We start from the raw sequence: 18095 nt of genomic DNA, 5'->3' as shown, positions 1-18095 counted from the left end.
AGAATTATTTGTAAACTGGCAATGGGAGGAGTGTTCAACCCCTCCTGGGGCAGCATCTCCTGGTCATACATTGTACTTCAGCCCTGTACATGACAGCTTCACTATCTCTTCCTTTCCCTTCCCTCCCCCTTTCTCTTTCCTTTCCCTTCTCCCTGTCTGTCTCTCTTTCTGTGAATGGTGGCAGAAACATTCAGTGTTGGGCAGGCTGGAAGAACCATGACCCTCCCTCCAAGCCATCCTGCAGGCTGTGTGTCCCTTGCTTGGGCTGCAGTGCCCACAGCCTTCTTGCCAACCACTGCTGTTTACTAACACAGACAGGACATGATCACGGTGAGCAACCACAGGGCAGCACCCACAGAGGTTGGGAAAGCGAGAGAGAAACGAGGACTTTGTGATGTGCAAACAGAAACAGCGAGCCAGGCCAGAGGTGCACAGCAGCATCTCAAATGAGGAAGCAATTCTTGCCCATGAAAGTGTTGAGGCACTGGAACAGGTTGCCCAGAGAGGCTGTGAAGGCTCCAAGCCTGGCACCGTTCAAAGCCAGGTTGGCTTGGGCCTTGAGCAAGCTGGGCTGGTAGGAGGTATTCCTCCCCAAGACAGGGAGATTGGAACTAGATGATCTTGATGGTCCCTTCTAACCCAAATCATTCTGTGATTCCAAGTCTATTCCTTGATGCCAGAAAGTCTTCTTACAGCTGAGGCACGATGATAAAAATAAGGAGGAATCATCCTTCTTCAGGACTGCTCAGGAAAATGGCCAGCTCCATGACTGGGGGCTTTTGAGTCAGTACCAAGAATGAGGTCATCTATTTAGATAAAGCTGCCAGCATCTGAGAAAGCCACCAGAAGGTGTTCCTGGGGTTTCTTTTTCTGCTATACAAATAGGCAGGGTTTAAATGCCTCATGATGGTCAGGGCTACATCTGTCCTGGTCAGCAGTCAAAGTAACTCCTGCAGGTAGTGCAGGGATAAATCACTGTCAGAGCTCCACAAAGCAACAATGGACAGTCCTTAAGACAGTCCATGCCAGAAGGGCAGGAAAATGCATCAAGGAACAACACAGCTACATGGGGGCTTAACTGTGACACTGCCTAACTGCTCGGTTCAGAGAAACTGAGCTGAGGCTTAGGCTCTAAACGTGTGGTTGTGGTACTTTGGGACATGGTTTAACGGCTATCGGGGCATTGGGTTGATGGTTGGACTTCATATTGGAGGCTTTTCCAACCCAAACAATTCTGTGGTTCTACGAACTGAAACACCAGCTGCCTGCTGAACCATGTGCTATCTCTGGATGGAAAGCAGTGAAGAGGAGAAGCTCACTGTGAGCCAGCAACGTGAGCTGGCAACCCAGAAAGCAACCCCGTCCTGGGCTTCATCCTCAGCAGTGTGGGCAGGCAAGTGGAGGGAGGGGATTCTGCCCCTCTGCCCTGCTCTGCTGAGACCCCACCTGCGGTGCTGGGGCCAGCTCTAGCATCCGCAGCACAAGGACATGGAACTGTTGAAAGCAAGTACAGAGGAGGACACCAAGATGCCCCAGCTCTGCTGTGGAGACAGGCTGAGAGAGTTGGGGCTGTTCAGCCTGGAGAAGAGAAAGCTCCAGGGAGACCTCAGAACAGCCTTCCAGGATTTGAAGCTGGGGAGGGACTTCTGACAAAGGCTTGGAATGACAGGACAAGGGGTGATGGCTTCAGGCTGGGAGAAGCTGGATTGAGATGAGCCATGAGGAAGCAATTCTTGCCCAGGAGGGTGGTGAGGCACTGGGACAGGCTGCCCAGAGAAGCTGTGGAGGCTCCAAGCCTGGCAGTGTCGAGCTCCTCGTAAGGGCCCCTGCAGCTGGCCGGAGCCGGGCTCAGAAACCACCCCGGGGTACAGAAACCACCCTGGGCTTTCTACCGCCCCGGCAGCCAGCCGCCCTCCCTGGCCCTTGAGGTGAGGCCAGGCCGGGCCGGGCCGGTGGCAGCGACGCTCGCGCTTCCTCCTGCGGCAGACTGCCACCGCCTCCCGCCCCCGGGCCCCATTCCCTCCCCTTCGCTGGAGGGGCCCCGCTGCAGCCCTCTTTCCCTCAGCCCGCCTCGCAGCACCCCGGACGCTGCTCCCCGGCAGGAGGAGGAGCGAGGCCCTGAGCGGCGGGCCGGGGCAGGCGGAGGCGGGAAGGGCCCGAGAGGGCAGAGCACGGCGCTGCCTCCCCGGGGACCGCTCGGAGCCACCGGGGGAAGGGAGAGCACGGCGCTGCCTGCCCGGGGACAGCTGGGAACCGCCCGGGGGAGAGCTCGGTGCGGCGGGAGCCTCGCGGCCGTGGCCAGCGGGCGGGGAGCAGAGGACGATGTGAGGCGGCGGGAAGATGAAACCCAGCGCTGCGGAGGCCGCCGACAGAGCAGCGCGTCCCCGTAAGCGGCGGGCGGCACTGCGGGAGCTGCCGGGCCCGGCGGAGGGTTAGGGCCGAGGGGGGGAAGGTTCGGGCCGTTCCCGCCGCGGCCTTGTTACCGGGGCCGCCTTCCTTGCCTCCCGCAGCACCTCGGTGCCCGGTCCCTGACCTGGGCCTCCGGCTGGCTGTGGGAGGTGAAATAACACTGGTTTGGAGCGGGAGTTAAGAGGGAGAGCATGTGCCCGCCAGACAGCAAACTGTGGGACTCGGCAGAGTGCTGCCGGGCAGAGAAATGGCGGGGACTGGCCAAGCCCTGGGGAGAGCTCTACACGGGCAGGGCTCTACTCTGTCAGCAGCATGCATGGAGGACACTTGGCCCAGAGTGTTAAAATGCGTTCTCTCTGCGAGAGGGACACTGCTGTCTTACTGCCGCACTGCCAACTCACCCCAAGCTTCAGTTATCTCTAAGAAGTTTATTTTCCATCATTAATTCCAGTACTTTAGCCTGTTACTGTGCGCTGCCACAGCACATCAGTGCTGGGTGCAACACCACGTTTGATCCCTGGTCACCTGTGTGGTTTTGCTTGCACACCACCTTGTCATCCATCTTTTCTGTTTAGATTCAGATCTGCACTACCCTAAGCCATGCCATTTTCCTTTTTCTCCTATTTTTTGTCTTTTAAGATTCTGCAAAGCTGGCTGCTATTCCCACGTGTTTGCACCTGCAGAATCTTGCAGCACAAGAACTGCTTCTGCTCCCTCTTCCTTCTCTGGATATCAAAGAGGTAGAGAATCAGCAGAGGGACTATTTCATGCGTTGGCTTTTTGTCTCCTCAGAGGCTTTCTCACTTCCTGCAGCAGCTCTGCTTGTGAGCTGCTCCAGGAGAGAAGCAACGGGAGCGTCAGTCATTGAGGAGGAAAGGAGAATGTAAACCTAGGCATGTCTGGTTCTGGTGCAGTCACTGGTTGTAAACAAGTTCCTGTGGAACACAGAAGATACAATTCCTTTCACCTAATGATACTATTCTAGTTTCCAACTATATCTACGGGGACCCGATGAGGTGCATGTCACTTCTGTATTCAGGATACCTCTTCCTTGCAGCCTCTGCTAGAAATCCCATCTTTGTGTCCACCACCTTCTTTGGCATCAGGCTACCCAGGGTTGCCCAGTTGCAGAATCAGTTCCTGGTTTTTGTTTTCCATATGACTCCTGGTTTTGTTTGGTGCCTCCTAGTTCTGCTGGAATTGTCTGTTTTGCTATTTTTAATGTGGTGTTCTTTATTTTGCATATCTCTCTTCATCTTCCCTTGAATCATTGACTTTGCAGACTGATAAAGTCTTACTCTACAAGGTCATTTTTTCTGTCTTTGATCATTCCTGTTACTCTTTGCCAGGCTGTGTTTACCGAGTGACAGAGTCCTGCATTTTTGGAGTAGCATGGTAAAATCACCCAGTTTATTTTCAGGCCCTTAGCAATTTCTTTGTTTTTTGCATGCCAGTGAGCATTGAGCTGATCCCTCTTGTGGGGAACTTTACCACACCCCAAGATTTCTCTTGAGGTCTGAGGCTTCAAGGTTTTATTTGCTGATTTAAATGTCTAACACAAGATACTCACCTGTGTAGAGAGCTCTGCATGGAACGTCAGGAAAGTTCATCAGCACAGTTTAATTTAATTCTTAGTCTTAGAGTAAAATTTCTTGGGACAGGAGTGGTTATGACCTTCAAGCTTAGTTTTCCTGCATGTCAGGGTGTTCAAAATTCAGATAAATAGGAGGATATGGGTCTTGTGTTTCTTGCTATTTCAGGTACTTTTGACTGCTATTTTGCTGTAATCATCTTTTTTCTTTCAGAAGGATAAGGTACAGTCCTAAAATGGTATTTTTGTGATTCTCAGTGACTGTGCAAGCAGGTCATGTCCTGTGGGACAGAGATAGCAAATAGGTGCCAAACTGGGTGAGGAAATTGGTGGAGTTGTATGACAGCAGAAATAAAAAGTCCCGTTTTAGGATATTAAAAAGAATCTTTTCAGGGTTACACATGGTATTATTAATGTCTTGTATTTGACATACTTAACATCCTGGACTTCATCCCCAGCAGTGTGGGCAGCAGGTGGAGGGAGGGGATTCTGCCCCTCTGCTCTGCTGAGACCCCACCTGCAGTGCTGGGGCCAGCTCTGAAGCCCCCACACAAGAAGGACATGCAACTGTTACATCAGGGCCAGAGGAGGGGACCAAGATGATCAGAGGGCTGGAGAACCTCTGCTATGGGGTCAGAATTAGAGAGTTTGGGTTGTTCAGCATGGAGAAGGTTCCAGGGAGACCTCAGAGCAGCCTTCCAGTACTGGAAGGGATCTTCAGGAGAGCTGGAGAGGGACTTTTGGCACAGGCATGAGGTGACAGGATGGGAGGTGATGGCTTCAGACTGAAAGAAGCTGGATTGAGATGAGCCATGAAGAAGCAATTCTTGCCCATGAGGGTGGTGAGGCACTGGGACAGGTTGCCCAGAGAAGCTGTGGAGGCTCCAAGTCTGTCCGTGTTGAGCTCCTCGAAAGGATGGGGCCTTGAGTGAGCTGGGCTAGTGGGAGGTATCCCTGCACATGGCAGGGGGTTGGAACTGGATGATCTTGCAGGTACCATGCAACCCAACCCAGTTTGTGATTGTGTTTTTTAAACTCTATTTTGCATGGAAGCTTGCCTTGTCCATTGCCACAGTTAGGAGCTTTCCTTTTTGAAAAGGGAAACCCAAACACAATCTTGTTTTGCTTTTGTTTTCTGCAGCAGATGGAATGCAAGGAAAAGCAGAAAGGATAAAATCTGCTTTGAAGAGTGTGAAAAAAGACACAGGGAAAACAGAGAAACTGAAGTTCAAGCCACTCACTGGGAAGGTTTTTTACCTGGATATTCCTTCACATGTCATCTCTGAAAAGATAGCAAAGGACCTCAGAGAGCTGGGAGGGGTAAGTGAGTGAGCAGAGAACTTTGTGGAAGTGGAAGGAAGTCCCCCTGTGGAGATTCTTTCCCATCTCTGTGCCTGCTTTTTAGCCTGGTTTCTATTTCACACATGGTGGGGTTTGTTTGTTGTAGTGTTTGATAAGAACAGCTATCAACAAATGATGCTGTGGGTTTTTTTGGCTCAAAGCTGCTTTGCCAATTGTAAACAAAGTTTATTTTCAGTTGATTATTCCTTTCTTTATCCTGATTCCCTAAGTTTCGTTCTTTGAGGTGATTTTCTCCTGCTGCCTTCGAGTACATTGACACTTCAACATCTTCCAACAAAAATTGTTCTGCTGGACCTGAACAAAGAAGTGTTTGGTATCTGCTTACTGAAAATCAGGAATTTCAGGAAGCATTTTCTGCACAGAGCACACCAAGGAATGTTTGGAAAGGCTCTTTTTTCACTTAGGCATTTTCAAAACACCTTACTGTTTTATTTTTTATTCTCCTGATTCTTCCAAGTGGAAGAAAAGAAAAACTTTGATACAAGCAGGCACAGATTACAGGAACGTAAGCAGTGCCATGGCTTAGTCCCAGTTAAAGCTGAAGTTTTGATTTAGTGAAATCTTGGGTAGATTCCAGCAGCTGGGGAAGAACAACTCCATGTATCAGCACACCTTGGGAGCTGAGCTGTTGCAGAGCTGAGTCCCACCATTCTCTAACTCTACCAAGGCTGGGGCTAAGCCATGGTCCTCAGCACCACATCTCTGCCTCTTGGAAACACCTCCAAGGATGGGCATTCAGCCACCTCCCTGGGCAGCTTGTGCCAGGCTGTGAGAACCCTTTCACTGGTGAAGCTCTGGGGAAAAGGACCTGGGAGTCCTGGTGGACAGCAGGCTGACCATGAGCCAGCAGTGTGGCCTTGTGGCCAAGAAGGCCAATGGCATCCTGCGGTGTATCAAGAGGAGTGTGGCCAGCAGGTCAAGGGAGGTTCTCCTGCTCCTGCCCCTATACTCTGCCCTGGTGAGGCCACATCTGGAGTGTTGTGTCCAGTTCTGGGATCCCCAGTTCAAGAGGGACAGGGACTTGCTGAAGAAGGACAGCAAAGAGCTACAAAGCTGCTGAGGGGTCTGCAGCATCTCTGTGATGGGCACAGGCTGAGAGAATTGGGGCATTCTGAGGGGGGAGCTCATCAATGCTGATCAATACTTCAAGGGTGGGTGGCAGGAGGATAGGACCAGGCTTTGTTCAGTGGTGCCCAGGGACAAGGGGCAAGGGGCACAAACTGGACCATCAAAAGTTCTTCTGAACATGAGGAGCAACTTCTGTAATTAAGGGTGCTGGAGCCCTGGAGCAGGCTGCCCAGAGAGGTAGTGCAGTTTCCATCTCTGGAGACATTCCAGACCCACCTGGATGTGTTCCTGTGTGACCTTCTCTAGGTGAGCCTGCCTTGGCAGGGGGTTGGACTCACTATAAACTGTTTTTTTTTTCTTGAATCATTCTGTCATTTCTCAAATTCCTCCAATTGGGAATTGTTGGGATGGTTCAAAGAATAATAATTGAGACAGAACAAAGCTCTTCGGGTAGAGATGACAAATTTAGAGTCTAGAATTTCAATTAGATGAACTTAGAATGCTACTAAACCCTTGTAGTAATGCTACTACATGATGTGCTACTAGATGCTCCTACTGCTCAGTTGTGATTGTCATCCAGAGCATTAGAAATTAGGAATCTCCTTAATTCAATGCTTTTGAACCTGATAGTTTTAAAAGTTTGAAGTGCACAATGTAAAACTGAGTTGCTCATTCTTTCTGAAATAATAATATGCTTTCTGTCTTTCTCTGTAGAGAGTGGAAAGTTTCCTTAGTAAAGATATCAGCTATCTGGTGTCTAACAAAAAGGAGGCCAAATTTGCACCCAGCCTTGCTCAGATTTCTCCTGTTCCCAGCCCAGAGTCTGCACATCATGGAGGGAACAGTTCCCCTCACCCCAGCAACTGCAGAGATCAACAGGAGGGGAGTTCATTCAAGGTGGTGGACACAGTAAGTGGCTGAGGAGTGGTGCTGCAAATGGGGTACAGCCCATGGGACCTGCTCTCACAGTCCTCCTCTTTGGTTTCCGTTTTTCTTGGCCAAATCAGATTTTTTTTGTGGTGGTTTTTTAACAGGTCAAACATGCTTAAAAGCTAGGTCAGGCAAAACTGGCAGTCTTAGCTAACTAGATCATCTCTGAGATCCCTTCCAACCCAAACCATTCTATGGATCTGTGAATCTGTGTTTGGTTGGAAGTGACCTTGGAGATCATCCAGTTCCAATCCCCTGCCATGGGCAGGGACACCTCCCACCAGCCCAGCTTGCTCCAGGCCTCATCCAACCTGGCCTTGAACACCTCCAGGGAGGGGCATCCACAACCTCCCTGGGCAACCTGTTCCAGTGTCTCTCCACCCTCACTGTCAAGAATTTCTCCCTAGTCTCCAGTCTCATTCTCCCTTCTTTGAGCTTCAATTAATCAAACTAATTAAACACCGTTTCACAAAGTAATAAGAAGGAGCCTTTCCTGCAATAAGCAGAGCAGGCTAAAACCTGCTCTAATAAAGCATGCCTGGCTTGTAATTAAACACTGTGGTTGTTATGTTTGACAGCTGGATCAATATGGAGAAGCTTCTGATGGTATCCAGAGGTTCCTGTCTCTTCAGCAGCACAGCCCATTCCTATCTGGCTGCTGTGCTGTTGGCAATGCAGATGCCTCCAGAACATGAGGGCTGGAGCACCTCTGCTATGGGGTGCTGAGGGAGCTGGGGGTGTTCAGCCTGGAGAAGAAAAGGATCCAGGGAGACCTTAGCGTACCTGAAGAGGGACTTTTGACAGGATGAGGGGTAATGGCTTCAAACTGGAAGAAGCTGGATTGAGATGAGCTATGAGGAAGCAATTCTTTCCCATGAGAGTGGTGAGCACTGGGACAGGTTGCCCAGAGAAGCTGTGGAGGCTCCAAGCCTGCTAGTGTTGAAAGGCCAGGCTGGTTGGGGCTTTGAGCAAACTGGGCTAGTAGGAGGTGTCTGAAAAGGAGCCCCTGTTGGGATTGGGCTTTTGTCCTTCTTTCCCCCGAAACAGTATTAATCCTTACCTTGTGGGGTTGATGCAGATTACTGAAAAGCAGCAGTACAGTAACCCAGAGGAGACTCACAGCTAGAATCTGAACTTGTTAGCAGTAGTGTTCATTCTCCTACCTGCTGGGGTTTGAAATCAGCTCTGACTGTCTCCACACATGTTTCTGTTTTCCCCTAGGTGCGTATGAGCAGAGGAAAATCCCTGGTTAAGAAGGCAATGAAAGAGCAGGTAAGTCAAGTGATCAAAGAAGTCATGCCTGAGAGACTCTGGGTTTGCTCTTCTAGCAGACAGGTCGTAGCAAGAGTGTTCTTGGTGGCTTAAGAGAGAAGTCTCTCATGGAATGCTTTGGCAGAAATCAGGAGATTGTCCTAGTAAAACTGGCAGGTCTTGCTTCCTGGATACTTCCTGAAGAATTCAAAATCTAGAGAGTCATCTGCTAGTGGATCACCAGTGCTGACAGAGCTGGAATTTGGGGGTGCTCATGAAGGCTTTGCAGTAGCTATCTGTGCACTGGATTCAGAAGCACTGACCTTGTTTTGGAGGTAGGCCTTCAGCAGAGAAGGAGAGGAGGAAACTGTCTGTCTATAACTCCCTGGAAAGAGGTTGGAGTCAGGTGGGGAACGAGTGACAGGAGAAGAGGAAATGGCCTCAAATTGCACCAGGGGAGGTTTAGTTTGAACATGAGAAGAAACTTCTTGACTGAAGGGACTCTTAGCAGCCTGGCACAGGGAGGTGGCTGAATGCCCATCCCTGGAGGTGTTTCCGAGAGACAGAGATGTGGTGTTGAGGGCTGTGGTTTAGCCCCAGCCATGGCAGAGTTAGAAAATGGTTGGACTGGATGATCTTAAAGGGCTTTTCCAACCCAGATGATTCTGTGATTCTATGAAGTTAAATAATAAATTGACAGCCTTTGGATCTCAGTGACTATGAAACGTGCCAATAGTGAGCAGTTTGGCTTTATGAAAGGTTAGACATCTTCTGGTGGAGACAGGGAGATGGAAAGTCAGTTGAGGAGAGTGAGTCTTTGGCAAGAAGTGAAGTATCTGTGCTTTGATCTCAGCTTTCATCTCACTTGTTGTAATGGATTTGTAATTATTTACATCATTACCATATGTGCCATATTAAAGTTATTAATGTGATTTATTGTTTGCAGCACTTAATCCCCTCTGGTAGCATCCTGTCCAATGCTTTGAGCTGGGGAGTGAAGATTCTTCATCTGGATGGTAAGTGTTTGTGTTCAGTGAAACTTAGCTTGAACTTTTACCATGCATTTTGTTCCCCTTCTGCTGAATTCAGCATAAAACCACCCCCAGAAATAAACCCAGCTGGGCTCACTCTCTCTTTCTTTTTTGCCAGATGTTAAGAATTACATTGAACAAAAGAAGAAGGAGCTCTACCTCCTCAGGAGGCCAGGCAGTGCTTCCAAAGATGTGGTGAGTGGCTCTTTGCAGCTCTGAAAAAGGCACTTCTGACATTCCTACAATGCCATTAACCGAGAAAGGAAAGCCCCAGGAACCACAGAACCATAGAACTGCTTTGGGTGGAAAAGACCTCTGAGATCATCCAGTCCAATCATCCACCATCCTGTGGGGCTCACAGAATTTCTTGTGGGCAAGTCTTGCTCCTGTTCACTTTTTCACAGCCCAGTATATTTTATGAATTGATTGAAATAATCTTAATTAGTTAATGTGCAGAGCTTTGCTCTGGCAAAGGATGTCTAAGCATCAGAACTTCTGAGCTATCTGAAATGTCATAGAATCATAAAAGGGTTTGGGTTGGAAGGAACCTTAAATCATCCAGTTCCAACCCCCTGCCATGGGCAGAGACACCTCCCAGTAGCCCAGCTTGCTCAAGGCCCCAGCCAGCGTGGCCTGGAACACTGCTTGTCACTTGTCCTGTCACTCCAGGCCTTTGTCAAAAGTCCCCCTCTAGCTCTCCTGTAGTCCCCTTCAAATCCTAGAAGGCTGCTCTGAGGTCTCCCTGTAGCCTCCCTTCTCCCCTCTCCCTTCTGTCTTTCCCAATACAAACCCAGATCATATCCACAGCGATGTTTTACCTTCTCTCTTTTTTTTTTCTCTTCAACAGGAAAAACAAGTTCCTGCTTCAAAGTCCAGAAGTGAGTATTGCAGTGCTTGTACAGCCTTTGTTTCTGCCTTATGTTCTGAAGGCTTCAAACTGGACTACAGCACTCATCTGGCCAGGTGTGCTGCTGGATTCTAGTTTGTATGTCTCAGAAAAGAATGGAAGGAACCTTTGTGGAAGTCAAGAGTTTGTCAGAACTGTACTTTATGGACTGTAAACCAATTTGTTATTGCTAGCAGTTTGCTCAAGGCCCCATCCAACCTGCCTTTGAACACTTCCAGCTTAGACTGGCTTGGGTTGGAAAGGACCTTCGAGCTCATCGAGTTCCAACCCCCTGCCTTGAGGGTTTTAATTCAGTTATTTTATAAGCATTATTTTCTTAAAAAATAATTATTTTATTCTAAAATAATTTGCTTATTTATTCACCTACTGGCCTAATGAAGGAGAAAGAAAACTATTTCTCTTTTCATTTGTTTTTTCTCTTTTTAATTTCTCCTTTTAATTTCCTTTTTTCCCTCTTGAGCAGGCAGGCTGAAGAATCCTTTTGTCAAGGTAGAAGACAGAAGCCGGTGAGTGTTCTGCTGTGCCTTCAGCATTCTGGTTCTCAGACTTGAGAAGTTCAAAAACACTTAGTAAGCCTTGAGGAAATGGCCCTCATATTTCAATTTCCTTCCATTTCCTGCCCTCAGATGCCAGGCATACTCTCTTCTGTGTAAAAGACATGTTGTCCTCTTTGTGAAAGACAGCCAGTCTCCATCTCTGCATGCTTCACCTCTGGACAGGCTGAGGGAGCTGGGGTTGTTCAGCCTGGAGAAGAGAAGGCTCCAGGGGGACTTCAGAGCTGCCTGCCAGTACCTGAAGGGATCCTACAGGAAGGCTGCAGAGGGACTTTTCCTGAGGGTGTCTAGAGACAGGCCAAGGGGGAATGGTTTGAAGCTGAGGCAGAGCAGGGTTAGACTGGATCTGAGGAAGAAGTTCTTCAGTAGGAGGGTGGTGAGACTCTGGAATAGGCTGCCCATGGAGGCTGTGGCTGTCTCCTCCCTGGGGATGTTGAAGGCCAGGTTGGATGAGGCCTTGAGCAGCTGAGTCTAGTTGAGAGGTGACCCTGCCCATGGTGGGGAGGTTGGAGTGGATGACCTCTGAGGTCCCTTCCAACCTGAGCCATTCTGGGATTCAAAGTTTTTGAGAACCAAACCTTGGAGGTTTTGTCCCTGGTTGTGATTTGTGCTCTGAACGCCTTCTCCCATTCCTGCTGGTTCTAATGCACCTCTCTCTGCCACAGCCAGTACCGACCCTTCTATCTGCAGTTCCCCATCTTCCCAGCTCTCAACTACTGTGTTCCAAAGCCCTACAGCCCCTTTGAGGTGGAGAAGAAGCTTCCATCTGCTCCAAAGCAAACTCAGCCTAAGCAAAGGTTTGTTGCAGACATGTTGGTGGCTGGGGGGGGCAGCTCCCTGAAATGCTTCTCAAGTTGTCATTCTCTGCAAGAATTGCTCTGATTTTGTGTAAGGTTGAATCCTAACAGCCCCTCTCTTTGCTGTGCTGTAACTAACTGTTGGTGTCTCTCTGTCTCTCTGTCCCCTCTTTCTCCTCTCTTTAGTCCTTTTTTTGGACACAGAGATGCACACATCCCAAAATGCGGCCTTCTATCACTCTGGCTCAGCATAAGATAGTTTTTTCCTTTCTGCCACTGGTTTCTTTGTCCTCACTTTGGATTCCATGCAGTAAGTATTTTGCAGGATGTGGATTTCTTCAGACTTCTTTTGTTATTTTACTTCATTTTTTTTCAGTGCAGTGCTAAAGCAGGCAGTTAAAATGACCCAAATATTGGTGATTGGTCATAGTCCAAAAGCTTTTCAGACAGAGGGCAGAGTGCTGAGAGAATTTGTGCAAATGAGCCTCTCCAAGTTCTGCTTCAGCCCTTCAGAGGTGCAAAGTGGAGCAGAGCTGCAGTTGGCCTTACAGCAGGTGTCTGTGTGACACATTTTGGCAGTCAGACTCTCTTTGAGCACTCCAGATGCAGCTTTTGCTCCATCCATTTTATGATCTGAGGCTACTTAGAAGTCCTAATTACCTGGGGTTTGGTGAACCCAGCTATTGCCTTGAATGTCTTCTACCTAACCTGGCTGGAGGATGGAAGATTCTTTTGTTGGCTTCTGAAATGGATTCATGTCAGGGACTAAAGTAGTTGGGTGAAAGGGAGCTTTGCTGCACATGGAACTTTCTACATCTAGTAACTTGTGCTGGTTTAAGACCTTGGAATCTGGGACTTCTTTAGCTGTGATCCCTCTTTTCTTCATAAAAGAGCTTCTCCACTGGTCACCTTCTGTTCAGTCTTCAACACTGCAGTGCTGGAGGTTTGCAGCTGATAAATTTTAGGTTTGATTTGATTTAGTTTTTAATTTCAAGGCACGATTTGTTTTTTTATTTCAGGGTATGCAGCAATATGAAAAAAAGCAAAGCAACTATAGCACCCAAAAATGCCCCCTCCCTGGAGGTGTTCAAGCCCTTGAGCAACCTGGGCTAGTGGAAGGTGTCTGTGGCAGGGGGTTGGACCTGAAGGTCCCTTCCAACCCAAGCCATTCTATGGATCTTTCAGGTTGGCACCTGGCTCCAGCCTTCATTCAGGGAGCTGTAGAGAACAATGAGGTCTCCCTTCAGCCTCTTTCCTTCAGGCTGAACAACCCCAGCTCCCTCAGCCCCTCACAGATACCACTGCTCTTCATTACCACCAAAGAAGGGAGTTCTCCTCTTAGCCTCCGCTTTTGCTGCTTGTTTTCTTGCCATCGAAGATCCCAACAATGAGGTGCTACAAGATTTCCTTCTTAGAGGTTTAGATGTTCCCCAGCCTGCTTTTCTCAGCTGTGCACACACGTCAGAGTGTCCTTGGATCTGTCAGGGAAGATGTATTGTGGTTGGCAATTTTGCAGTTTTTATTCTGAGTCAAGAATAGCAGCACATCTGTACTGACCTGCATGCTTGATGCTCATCTGCAGCCCCCCTTGCTCTGCCACTCATCCTGAAGGAAATAGTATTTTTGGTGGGTTTTTTTAAGCTAATGTGGAAATTTTATCTTGTTCTTCCTAAGAACATAAATATTTAGATGGGGAATAAAATCATTTATTGTTGTAAGGGAGTAAGAATGATGTGAAAGATAAAGCAGAGCTCAGCTCCATCTCTGAGATCTCTTTTTCTGTTAATTAGAAACAAAATAATCAGTGACAAGGACTGTGGGACCCCTCTTCATCTGCCTCAGAAGGACAAAAAGAAGAGAGGATATTGTGAATGCTGTGGAAAGAAATATGAAGATCTGCACACAGTATGTGCCAGGGCAGCTTGGGGTTGAAATGCAGGCATGAAATTGGTTGGGTTGGAAAAGCCCCACCTGGCTGTAGTGTCCTTTCAGGGAGCTGTAGAGAGCAATAAGGTCTGCCCTCAGCCTCCTCTTCTCCAGACTGGACACCCCCAGCTCCTCCCCAGCCCTGTTCTCCAGACCCTTCCCCAGCTTCCTTGCCCTTCTCTGGACCTGCTCCAGCCCCTCAATGTCATTCCTGGAGTGAAGGACCCAAAACTAAACCCAGCACTCCAGGTGTGGCCTCCCCACTGCTGAGTGCAGGGGGACAGTCCCTGTCCTGCTCCTGCTGGCCACACCATTGCTGACCCAGGCCAGGATGCTGGTGGCCTTCTTGACCACCTGAGCACACCCTGGCTCATCTCCAGCTGCTGTCACCCAGCACCCCCAGGTCTTTCTGTGCTGGGCACTTTCCAGCCACTCTGCCACCAGCCTGGAGCCTTCATGGGGTGGTTGTGAACCAAAGGCAGGACCCCAGCCCTTGGCCTTGTTGAATCTCATCCCACTGGCTTCAGGCTGTCCAGGTCCCTCTGCAGAGCCTTCCTGCCCTCCAGCAGACCAACACTGCCACCCAATTTAGTGCCATCTTCAAACTTCCTGAGGTTGCCCTTAATTCCCTAATCCAGATCTTAGAATCATAAAAGATTTTAATGCATAAAAAAGCAGCAAGTGGGGACTTTTTTTCTCCCTTGCAGATTTTAATTCTTGGTGCTTCTGTCTTAGAGCTGGAGGCACCAGGACTTCCTGTCCCTGAGACACTGCTGATAAATTAATGTCATTTAATTACTGCTTCATGTCACACTGTGACTTCTGTCTCCATATCTGCTATTTTATTTATTTTATGGGTTGTTTTTTTCTTTTCCCTTTATTTCCAGCATCTTGAAAGTGAACAGCACCAAAACTTTGCACAAAGCACAGAGTACAGAATCGTGGATGAAATCATCTCCAAGTTTGTTTATCAGTTTGTGGAATACAAAGATGATGCCAAAAAACTTAAAAGGTAAGAATTTGAAAGACTTTGAAGACACTGAAAATGGAGATACTTAGTTGGGAAGCTCTGCAGCTGATAGTGGATACATTTATTGTTTTTTTTTTTTTCATCCTGGCATAAATTTGCAAAGCAAATTTCATGGATTTATGTCAGGATGGAATAAAAAAAAGGAAAGCAGAAATTATGGGGGAAAAAAGAAATTAAAAATAATAAAAGTGTAGATGGAAAGTGAAAGGAATTGCTGGAAGTTCACCTTCAGAAAAGCAAGGTCTGAGCAAGATACTGCTGACAGAATCATTAAGGTTGGAAAACACCTCTGAGATCAGCAAGTCAGGTTGCCCAAGGAGGTCATGAATGCCACTGAACCATGGCCCCAGGTGCCATGGCCATACATTTCTGGAACACCTCCAGGGATGGGGACTCCACCACCTCCCTGGGCAGCCTGTGCCAACCCCTGACAACTCTTGCAGCAAAGAAATTGTTCCTAATATCCAACTTGAACGTCCCCTGGGGCAGCTTGAGGCCATTCCCTCTCCTTCTGTCACCAGATACCAGGGAGAAGAGATCAACCCCCACCTGGCTCCAGCCTCCTTTCAGGGAGCTATAGACAGCAATGAGGTCTCCCCTTGGCCTCCTCTTCTCCACACTGAAGCACCCCCAGGTCTCTCAGCTGCTCCTCACCAGCCCTCTTCTCCAGACCCTTCCCCAGCTTCCTTGCCCTTCTCTGGACCTGCTCCAGCCCCTCAATGTGCTTCCTGGAGTGAAAGCCCCAAAACTGAACCCAGGACCCCAGGTGTAGCCTCCCCAGTGTTGTGTTCAGGGGCAGGTTCACTTCCCTAACCGTTTGAAACAATTTCCTTGCAGGACAAAATGCAGCATAGGATATTTCCCTCCTGTCCTGGGGAGGGTAACTCGACCAGAGGAGCTGAAGGAGCAGCTGCAGAGGCAGCAGGTGGCCTTGAGAAGTTTCTCCTGGAAGGACTCAGCAGCCTGGGGTCTCAGAGGGGGCTGCCAGCCTGCAGAGACCCAGCCCAGCTCCCTGCCAGCACCAACCCCTCTTGCTCAATGTGTCTGTCCACACCTGCCACAAGCTTCTGAACTAAAAAGTAAGTTGAGAACCAATGAAGAAAAGATCCGAGCTGGTTGTAGTGCTGCAAGCTTCACAGAGTCTGTGGCACAGCCTCCCCCTCAGAGAAGTGCCCAGGTCTGCACAGAGAACTTACCTCAAGCTTGTCAGCTGCTCAGTAAAGAACCACAGGACCCACAAGGAAAGCAAAAGGACTTGCAGGGCTCTCAGGAAGGAATCTGCCCTTTACATTCTCATCTTCCAGTTGCAGATCTTGGCGAGAAGGACAAAAACCTGTTGCTGCCAAAACGAAAATTAACCAGTACAGCAGTTCTGCCAGCAAAGTGCCTAAGAAAAGCAGCTGCCCACCCTGTATCTGGCAAGAGGCAGGGTGACCTCACAGATAACCATCAGCAGAGCCTGCTGCTGGAACCCAAGGGGCCTGATGCTGCTGCAAACAAAGACCTGGGGGAGTTGGCTTCTCAAAGCTCACCCTCTGCAAAGCTGCACAGAAAAGTGAAGCTTTGTCTGGGGAGAAACAAGAGAGAAAGCCAGAGGCAGAAGGTGGAGCTGTGTCTGAAGCAGCATCCAGAGGCATTGGCTGCTGCTGAGGAGAAGAAAAGCTGCTGTAGCTCACCAGTGCAGGCCCTCTTGGACCTGTTTCAGACCAGTGAAAGAAACTCCGAGTTTGGAGGTTTCTCAGGTTACACTGAGAGCAAAGATTCTGCCAACACAAAAGATGCCTGGGAAGAGCAGAATAGCAACATCCCATGGTGGTTATTTTCCACTTCATCCTCATCCCCCTTTGTTGGATTTTAATGCTGCTTTATTTAATAGAGAGATTTTTTTCAAATAAACTTGCAGATTGAAGATTTTTCTTCCTGGAGCCTTTGATTGCTGTGGGATAATGGACAGAGGGTTGGGTGTGCAAGGTTTGATCTGTGTAAGCATGGAAAAGAAAACCTGAAGGGCTTTTTTGGGGGGATCCTTTCTTCTCCAACTCTGAGTTGGAGTTCAATTAACTGCTAAGCAAAAGCAATCAGCAGGATGGGAGCTGCATGTGGATAGGGCAGGGGACTAAAATAATTTATTGTGGTACAGTCTAAATATATTCTAAATATCTGGGGGTTCCAATGTAATTACAAGGCAGCCCATTAATTAGGCACTCCTGATGGCTGGGGAAGATTTGGTTCCTTCCCTTCTTCTTCCTCCTGCTGCTGATTTATGAAAGAATGCCCACACTGGTTTGGATTGGAAGGGACCTTAAAGATCACCCAGTTCCAACCCCCTGCCATGGCCAGGGGCACCTCCCACTACCCCAGTTTGCTCAAGGCCTCATCCAGCCTGGCCTTGAACACCTCAGTCTCAGAGGCTCCACACTGTCTTTGGCCAGCCTGTCCCAGTGCCTCACCATCCTCATGGGGTGGAATTTTCTCCTAATGTATCATCTCAAACCAGCTTATTCCAGTTTGAATCCATCACCCCTTGTCCTCTCAAAGTCTCTCTCCCACCCTCCGGAGGCACCCTTCAAATCCTGGAAGGCTGCTCGAGCTCACCCTGGAGCCTTCTCCAGGCTGAACAACCCAAATTCTCCCAGCCTGTCCATAGCAGAGGTCCTCCAAACTCCACCACCTTATTCACTGGAAGTGTTCTTAAAGACTGGAACAGGCTCTCAAACTCTGCCAAGGCTGGGCCTAACCCATGGCCCTCAGCACCACATCTCTGCCTCTTGGAAACACCTCCAGGGATGGGCATTCAGCCACCTCCCTGGGCAGCCTGTGCCAGGCTTGGAGAACCCTTTCAGTCAAGAAGTTTCTTCTCATGTCCAGCCTAAATCTCCCCTTATCCAACTTGAGGTCCAAAGAAGTTTTGGGCAGCTCTCCAATGTTCATTCCTTTGCCAGTGAACATTGTGTGGAATTTTATGACACAGGCAGCTGAGGCCAGCTCCATTCTCTGAGCAAGCAGTCACAGCTCTGCCCCACAATGACAACATGTCCTTCACCTCCTGCCAAGCACAACCAGCACGTACCCAGCTGCCTGTCTGAGCCCCAGCTGCAGGGAAGGGAAGCCTGGATAACATAAATCAGTGTGGCAATAGATCAGGAGGGAGAGAGGTAAGAAAAGGGGGGATTTGAGCAGATACCCAGCTTTGGAAACATCTCTGCTGGGAGTTGGTCTCTTCTCCCTAGGAGCAAGTG

At 48.9% G+C, this 18095-nt stretch overlaps 1 protein-coding gene across 1 annotated transcript; it reads left to right on the top strand.

The window, feature by feature from the left end:
• The first annotated feature begins 2340 nt into the window (after positions 1-2340).
• On the top strand, positions 2341-16714 carry DBF4 (DBF4 zinc finger). The gene is made up of 12 exons (XM_054385054.1): positions 2341-2386; positions 5142-5320; positions 7145-7339; positions 8582-8632; positions 9558-9627; positions 9761-9837; positions 10490-10520; positions 11010-11055; positions 11769-11900; positions 13691-13805; positions 14714-14838; positions 15694-16714. Exons 1-12 carry the CDS (start codon positions 2341-2343, stop codon positions 16712-16714), a joined length of 2088 nt encoding a protein of 695 aa, XP_054241029.1.
• The last annotated feature ends 1381 nt before the right edge of the window (positions 16715-18095 follow it).

This window comes from Indicator indicator, chromosome 11 (assembly GCF_027791375.1).
Source record: "Indicator indicator isolate 239-I01 chromosome 11, UM_Iind_1.1, whole genome shotgun sequence".
NCBI classification, from domain to species: Eukaryota; Metazoa; Chordata; class Aves; order Piciformes; family Indicatoridae; genus Indicator; species Indicator indicator.
Note: the sequence above shows the minus strand (reverse complement) of the source record. Positions and strands in the feature narration are given on the sequence as shown.

Coding starts and splice junctions, on each gene's coding strand:
- DBF4 (XM_054385054.1), top strand. CDS start 2,341: ATGAAACCCAGCGCTGCGGAGGCCGCCGACAGAGCAGCGCGTCCCC. Junction 2,387..5,141: donor CGACAGAGCAGCGCGTCCCC/GTAAGCGGCGGG, acceptor TGTTTTCTGCAG/CAGATGGAATGCAAGGAAAA. Junction 11,056..11,768: donor AAGGTAGAAGACAGAAGCCG/GTGAGTGTTCTG, acceptor TCTCTGCCACAG/CCAGTACCGACCCTTCTATC.